The sequence below is a fragment of the Phalaenopsis equestris genome, unplaced genomic scaffold, assembly GCF_001263595.1.
Source record: "Phalaenopsis equestris unplaced genomic scaffold, ASM126359v1 Scaffold000036, whole genome shotgun sequence".
Lineage (NCBI taxonomy): Eukaryota > Viridiplantae > Streptophyta > Magnoliopsida > Asparagales > Orchidaceae > Phalaenopsis > Phalaenopsis equestris.
Window position 1 is genome coordinate 3108213 of NW_018164478.1, and position 9012 is coordinate 3117224.

The window sequence follows — 9012 nt, forward strand, 5'->3', positions numbered from 1 at the left end:
TGAGCAAAACCAAAGATTATATAATACTATTAAGACATGTATAATTTATCATATTGACTTAAATAGTGTTATGCTATTTTATCATCATTAAAATTTAATATTGTAGGTGAACTAATGTATTCCGTTAATGTTTAGTTTAGTTTTGGCTCAATTAATACTCATTTAAGTTAGTAATTAAAAATAAAATAAAATGTTCTTAAGAACTTGAATGCTAAATGAATGAAAGTTGATCATAATTTAATACATTTATTTTTGCTCGTGAAAAAAACTATTTATCGTTCAATAAATAACTTTTTAACCACTTAACATTAATTCAATATACACTATTTAATTAAAATGTAATTTGATACGTCACCAATAAATTTTCATTATCCATCACGAATCTCAAAGCATGACACAAATCTCGGGAGAATGTTTTGAGCAAGGGATGTTCAAACCTTGATAAAAACTCATCCAGAGCTCTGATTTCCTTATGGTCCAGCAAACTTATGGTCAAACTGACCGGCTCAATGAGACAATTTTAACGATATCAAAGTTAGTTCAATTTGAGTCAAATCAAGCTTGAATCAAGTCATTAAATCATTTTTGAAAAATTTATGGACACATTTGGAAGATCAAACAGCAAAACGAATCCAAAATGATGAGTCCAACGAGCTCAAGATTGCGCATTTCCAACTTTGTTAAAACACTCAAATGTTCATTAAACGTTGTATGACCGAAGGAAGGTCTCTGGACCTTCCGATCAAAATGTTTTATATTATTGCATTAATGACATTCAGAATACTATAAATAGAGCCCACTCCTCACATGGAAGGGGGGAGGGGGGACTGGAGGCTTCAGAGAGAACTGGAAGCTCTGAGAAGGAGCTGAAACACCATCCCAACCATCGTCGACGACCGCCAGCCGTCATCAACACTCGTCGATCATCGTCAACCACCGCCGACCAGATGTCGTCGGTTAACGTTGTAACTTGGAAAATCTAATAACCTCTCATGTTTGTAGGACAAGAGCTCACCACTACGATTAATGTGCTAACAACCTACGCGGTCAATAGCTCATGCAGTTCCCAATTTTGTCCCCAACGACCTATGAATGTCATCAATACTCGCCATAACGGCCTACGTGATCATCATCTCATACAATTCTTGAATCTAGCACCAGCGGCCTACAAACGTTATCAATATTCGCCCCAACGACCTACATGGTCATCAGTTCATGCAGCTCTTGATTCCGACCCTCGCGGTCTACGGATGTCATTAATACTTGACAACTACAATCTACGTGATTCACAGTTCCCGTAACTGCTTACTATGGATTCTCTGGCCAATCAACACTTTTGGAACAATCATCTACAACACTCACGATGAACTACTATCTCCACAACAATCAACAATGACCATTGCAATCCGTTGTCACAAAAAACAACAAACAAATTATAGTTATACGACTGTAATTTCATTTCCCTAATTCAGGGGAAGAATGTACTTGTATACTCATCATTCACAGTGGACTATTTCAACTGGGCTAGGCACCGTAGTTTTTCCCATTTTCAAGGGTTTTCTACGTAAAAAGTCGAGGTGTATTATCCTGCTTACTTCTTTTCTGTTATCTGTGTATGTTGAATCCTCGTGCAACGCTAAGACGATAATTCAGTACTCTATCGCCGCGAATTTTTTGACACGCATCATAGTTAAATATAACTTATTTTATTATTTATTTTATATATATATTTGTCTAGGTTTTTCTGATCTCTTATTTTCGTAAGTCATCCTCTCGTTATTTCGTATGTTACTCTGTACGAATGAGTTTTTCCTGTTTCAATCTCCCCAATCGGTGGTCACTAGTCACCCCACGTCTGCGACTCTCATGAACATTTCTAGAGACGGGAACACTTGAAATAATAAATAAATGATTTAATTGGATACTATAAAATATTTAAAATCTTAAATAGAACGTGATAATAAATAAGCATAATGAGTGATTATTTATCAATTTTAAATTTTATTGAAAAATATTTTTAGTTATTAAATTATGTGTACAATGTGTTCCATTGAGTTCATTACTAATTTATTTTCTAGTAGCTATAATTTAGTATTAATAAATTTTTTATTTCTAATTGCCGATAACAAATTTATTTTATTAAAATATATTTATTCATCAAATTTTAATTCTACAAATATTATAATTATTTTAATTAACTCAAATATATATAGTTCAATTTTTCAATCATCTATATTACCATTTTCGTAGAAATGTGAGTGTTGAAACACAATTCTAGAAAAAATACAATTTAATTTCACTCTATTATTAATAACTTTTAATACTTTTATTAACTAAATTAGAAGATTATTATTATTATTATTATTAAAGTATCAAAAAAGCATCAAGTTTGATAATATAGAATAATTAATTACAACTATTAAGTTACAAACTTTTAAGTTACAACTATTAATTACAACTATCAAAAAAACATCAAGTTCTATATTATCAAACTTTTAAGTTATTGAAATTAATAGCACTCCCACTCTTATTATAAAAACACGAAAATATCGATGAAACCAATAGCTTGCGAAGGTGGAAAAATATACATCAGGAGTCCAAATGTAAAATTATATCAGGATTCCAATCACAATGATCACGTGTATGGTCTGGCCCCACTAAATACACACATGATGGGGAACCACTCAAAAGAAATTTGACCTTCGAAAATACAAGAGATTTATTGGAGTTGTTGTACGAGGATTATTGAAGTGCAACATCGGAGGTTATTAGAGCGGTCCACCGCACGGTGTTATAAGAGGGTTATTGCAGTGTTATTGAAACGGTTATTGGAATTGTTCTGCAGGGGGTTATTGAAGTGCAACCGTGGATGTTATTGGAGCGGTTCCCCGTGCGGAGTTTATGAGGCGTGTTGGCGTGTCTGGTGTAGCATATGTGACAGCATATTACTAGAATCCGCATGCAGAGCTGCATCCGCAATTCATATGAAATAATTTTTCACTCTAGAGGGGTGTTTAATAGCACAATTTTAATAGGATGTGGGTTAAATCTAGCCAAACACCAAAAAATAAAAATTAAATTCAACAAATTTTTGGATCAAATATTTTTCTCAATCTGTCTCTTTTAGTTCGTAAATATGATATTCTGTCTCTTTTACTTGGTAAATCTGATTGCACATTGGATTTATTTAGCTGTTGCTCCAAGTTCATCTCAATAGCCAGATATATTGAATTTAATAAATTCTGCCTAATACCTTAATATAGGAAAGTTATCGTTCCCTTTGCTACCTCGCCGTGGTGTCCAACAAATTCCGACCCCGATTACCACTGCATAACCAGCATCGCAAAACGGAAGCTTAGCATGATGGCGAGCCTCTCAGTTGGTTTTCCTGTCATCCCAGTTCGAACCTCTTCTAACCACACTGTTCCTCGTTGTCGGAGGTAGAAGCCGACAAATTTCTTCCTTTGTCCTCTTGCTTGGTGTCAAAGAACCATCTACGCAATTGCTGTGCATCGTTTATCCGCAGATTAACCGGAAATGTTATCGCTTCTGTGAACCATAAAAAAGATACCTCTTTTGGAGTTAAAGTTGTTGAAGGCCATGGCTCGCTCCCCAAAGTCTGCTTGAGCTCGGCTAATGGAAGGTGTGTGTGCGTGTGCGTGTGTGCTTTTTTCCTTTTCTTGCTGTTCGGTTTTGTGCTGAACTTCGACTGAACTTCGGTTGCTTTTAGTAATTGCCATATAATGTCTGAAATTGTTTATTTTCTGCTCCAAGTTTTTCATGTTTTTTAAATGTATTTTTTGGGGATATTTATTGGTACAATAAAGCTGAAAAAAAAAAGTTATTTTTTGGCGCAGTGAGGCTGAAATATACTTGTTTGGAGCATGTATTACCTCATGGAAGCCTGAGAATGGCAAAGACCTCCTCTTTGTTCGGCCAGATGCAGTCTTCAATGGGCAGAAACCGATTAGGTTGTCCATTACTTGCATTTCATGCTCTCCACCTGATTCTGTTGTTCCCTTGATTTTTACTACTAAAATTTGAAATTTCAATGCATTCAATATCGTTATCATTCTGCACACATGAAAGATTACTTTAGCTGATATGATTGCTTCCTAGAGCAGTGGAGGAATACCACATTGTTTCCCACAGTTTGGACCTGGTCCTATGCAGCAGGTATGCCTCTCTTATAAGAAAATTTCTGCTACTAAGAATTATATGCACTTGGTTATGTATAGGTAGCAATGATTCTAAGGGTCCTATCTTTATTTCAGTAGTCTGGCACTTTTGTGAGCACATTTTTTTTAAGCTTAATTTGATTGCAAAAGAACCATCAACTTTGTTATCTGATGGCCATCTAAATGTTGATAAATGTTAAAAGTATATTTGAAAGTTGTGCTTTCGACTCATTTAGTACCGTGTATAAATATTTCAAAAGAGACTTTATTTTGTGTGCTGATCCAACTGAATTTCATGATGGCATAAAGGCAATATAGTTTAGGGTTGAGGGTTTTTAATGCAAGTAAAATGATGCTATTGTGTGAATCATGTAAGGAAAATTAAGATTCACAGATCACAATCAATTGTTTAAGCCAACGAAGAAATAAAAGGGGTCAGACTTGTGTAATTACGTGGACAATCACCTTACTTTATTTAACTTCAAATAGTGAATATGAGAATTTAAGCTCAAATGATAATATAATGATTGAATGTCTTTGAAGAAATGAGCAAGAAATTCCCCAATATGGTTGAAATTTATCTTTGAAGACTTCCTCTATGATTGCAGCATTCAGTGATTACAGCTTGCTTTCAAAGATAAGCATTAGATTCTTAGTGGCAGAAACTATTAACACTAAAAGGTTTTCTTTGTTGATTATTACTATTAGAATATGATAAATCTTTTAAAACATACAATTTATGAAATATTGCCTCTTAAGGGTCTTTTAGACTATACAAATTAGTAAAGAGCAAAAAACATTTCTGGTTTAACAATTCAGTAGGAAATGATTTATATGGATCAATTGCAGATGAGGAATGGCAAGGCATCTGAGGTTAATAACTGAAGGTATCTAATGCTAAAACATGGATTATTTTATTCGAAATTTACTTACCTGATACTAAAAGCATTGAATTTTTATATTTTCTTGAGACAAATCAAATACGTCATTATTAAAATAAGCACTATTATGGGATCATGATGTCCCCTTTTCTCAAATCATGCTCGTTTCTTTACAGGGACCAAGATTTTTTTTTTTACCATTTTTTTCATTTTTTTCTGGTGTCAAATTATTCTTATTTTTAGCTGGAAGCATTGTCCCCTCTTATGTAAATTCATGTATTTTTTATTTTTTTTTAGGCTGGCGGGGTAATCCCCTCTTTTGTCAAATCATGTCACTCACCGTAGCATCATTTTTTTTTATTTTAACGTGAACACTCCATTAAACTACTAGCTAAACCCAACAGCATTCATCAATGCCGGAAAATCAGAACTCATGAGTTCTAAAGAAGTAGAAAAAGTACTATTAGGAATGTATTTTAAATAGCATATTATATGCAGAAGTCTATAACGATATTTAAGAATGCTTAGTTAATACTATAATATGGTATCGATTTTAAAATCTCAGATGACTTGGTACACCTTGTACACTGGTGGTTACAATAGATTGAGACAAGTACTTATTATTACTAAGCTACTAGGTCTAAAATATGAAGTCTACAGGCTTTGAATTTTGATACGGATAATAATGAAGCTAATATTATCTGTAGTTACTTAAAATAACGGTGGATTAATGGCCTTACATGTGATTGATGAGGACATTTGTGAGATTATTCTATCCTAAGCCTTTTTACAAGCCTTTGTAATGTATGCTGAGATGGTGCTTACATAAATGACCATGTATATGACACAAGAAAGTGCTATGTTTGTAATAACCAATAATAATAATAATATAAAATAAATAAAAGAAGAAATTTTGAATTGACGAAGGATTGATTAATAGTCATGACTGTTTCTCTTTAAGAGTTTGGTATTTCTTTTGAACTGTAGGGAAGAAATTGGGAGCGAGCACAAGAAATGCTGGTGAGGTGAGGGAGGAGGAGGAGGAGGATGGAAGCAAGAGGAAGACTTGCTTGCAGTGGACGAAGTCAAGAGAGGAGACGTCGTTGATTCGGAGAAAGCGACAAAGCAACTTTGGTGGTTTCCCAGTTGGAGAGACTACGAGCAGTGCATAGGAAGAAGTGGTGTTTCAAATAGGAGCCAAAGCCGAAGGCTTACATGCATCATCTTTTGCGTGCGATAGAAGGTGAGGGAAGAAGGTTTGACATATAGGAGAATTGACTCGAGAGGCTGCAACTTCGAGCAAAACAAGAAGAGGAAGGAAGAAAAAACTTGTCGAACAGCTCTACATGCAAGGGAAGCCCGTGCCCTAACTGAGGAAGAAGAAAGGGAAGAAAAATGGGAGAAGAAGCTTCATACGACATTGTTCAAAGAAGTAGAGTCAAAGAGGAGGTGGTAGTAAAAGGAAGTACTCTGAGGATTAAGCTTATAAAGAGGTCCTTTAAGGCAAAGGCGAGTACTTACTTTCTTATTGGTATTAGATTGATGATTTATTTAAAAGTTGCATTTCATGTTAATAAAAATGAACTTGAAATATTGTTTTAAAAATAAATATTTCATTTATGATTTATATTTTGAGTATTTGAAAAATGTCTCACAAATAAGAAAAAAATAATTGACATATGAAAGCACATTGAAATGATAAGTAAAAAGTTAAATCAATTAAGATTTACTCTAGATGGTACTGACAGAGGATGTGATGTACCCGTGCATGACAAAAATGAAAATGATAAAGATGTACCTTCTAGTGAAAAATTTTGGAGGTACTTACGGGTAAGGTTTTTTGAGGATAGCTTCAGGTATGACAGTAATCTTGATATAACTTTTTTTTAAAAATACAAATATTAAAAAGGTAAATACTTGAATTGAAATAGTAAATGTTAATTTAAAATGAAAATTTATAGTTCAACTAATTAATGAATTATATTTCTTTTAGACATTTGCATATTAATTTAATGGATAATAAGATTGTAATTGTTCACTAAGTTGTAAACTTACTGTTTAAATTAATTATTTCTTTTAGATAAAACACTAGGTTGATATTACTAACATGAGTGATTTGATTTAAAACAGGAGGACTACTACTAGGTAGTAGATTGTTTATTTTGCTTCTAGTTCTTATGGTATTTAATTCTAAGAAATATTGTACTATTGTTAGTTGGATTGTGATGTTATTTGACTCTCACAACATATTGATATTTTGGATGAATTAGATTTTTGTTTAGTATATTTGTGATTTTAGTGGCTCTTTTTATTATCGAAAGTAATGATTGATTATTGTATGGTTTAAAAGAAAGATTAATATCATTCGACTACAGTTTTTGATTTGATTAATTCTAAATTATCAGGCTGAGTTATGACAAAAGTGATATCAGAGAAATTGTTTAGATTAAATAATGAATTTATTGAAAGAGCCAACAAAATAATTAACGTAAAATTCTAAAATAAAACTTAAGAAATTTGTAATAAATTATATGATTTTAAACAGATCAATGATATGCAAATTTTGAGGACAAAATTTTTATGAGGAGAGATTATAATAACAAAATAATAATAATAATAATAATATAAGTTACATAAAATAAATAAAAGAAAAAAATTTGAATCGACAACAAAAGTTTGATTCATAGGCACTACGATTTCTTTTTAAGAGTTGGGTATTTCTTTTGAACCTCAGGGAAGAAATTGAGAGTGAGCATGAGAGACGCAGGCGAGGCGAGGGAGAGAAGAAGAAGAAAAAAATAAGATGACTTATCTTCTAGGGACGAAGTCGAGGGAGGAGACGTCGTCAAACAGACGAAGGAGATGAAACAGTTTCCACGGTTTCCAAGCGAGAGAAACTCTGAGCAGTGTTGTCGGCCGTTTTATTGTTCAACCTTCGTAGTTTGAAAAGGAGTGATGATTTTGTGCTTTTAAAAATAATTTAAATATAAATATAACCTTTTTTTTTAAAGAAGTAACATTTTAATTTTTAAAATGAGTGAGATCAAACGAGTCTCACATTTTTAAATAGTTTAGATGATTTAATACAATGCTACAAGCAATACACTTATCCCGAAGAATAAATATATCACTTGTAATAGAGATTCAATCATCTAGACTAAACAATTTGTGACATCCGTTTTGATCTGCGAAATATTTTATAAAAAGGCCAACAAGTTCCCCTATCTAACATAAAAATTAGATAGGGTTTATTTTATCTGGGTTCCTGGTTCCCTATAGAGGCAAGCCCCTATAGTTAATTACATCTTAAATGATCGAAATCACTTAAGAAAACTCTCGATTAAGATCAGGTGGTTTCGCTTTCAAGATTTCAAAGTTTAGGTTTTCACGATTGGACATGGGAAAATCAAATGAGAATGACTCAAAATAGGAACAATTATTTAAGGAATCCAAATGGAAGAAAAGTAAGGACATCACAGATCTAGGAGAAAACCCCAGAGATGTCCCAACTATCCTATTGTTCGGCTTTATGTCTTTGAAATGATGATTATTTAATATTTCAATCCTGCAAATTATTTAAGACTTAAGACTTATGTTTGCACAACGTCAGACTGTGCAAATAGCCTAGAAGACATGAGGATTTACACCGTACTGAATGGTAACCTCGGAATCCTAAAACGTTAGGACTTATAATTACACAGCAAAGTTGTGCAAAAAGCCTAAAGAAATGATCCTAGGGGTTATTTAAACTAAAGAAAGTGTATAGGTGATGTGAATGTGTTTTGCTGCTGCAGATTCATCTTGAAGCTATCCCCTGCCGTGCTGCCCACGATGTTTGCTCCAAACTCCTTGTAGTAGTACCTCCTGGTTTAGTTTTAGTTTTGAAAATACGCCTAACCACTAGATTATCCTAATCTAAGGCATAGTGTATCACAGTAACTAAGCATGCAGTA

General features: G+C 33.1%; 1 protein-coding gene across 1 annotated transcript; it reads left to right on the forward strand.

The window, feature by feature from the left end:
* Nucleotides 1-3224: 3224 nt before the first annotated feature.
* On the forward strand, nt 3225-4176 carry LOC110018941 (putative glucose-6-phosphate 1-epimerase; the record flags this gene model as incomplete). The annotated part of the gene is given in 4 exon segments (XM_020716421.1): nt 3225-3440; nt 3527-3643; nt 3858-3971; nt 4125-4176. Coding segments are annotated over 4 exon segments (363 nt in total), but the record flags the coding sequence as incomplete, so codon positions are not given.
* Between the last annotated feature and the right edge of the window lie 4836 nt (nt 4177-9012).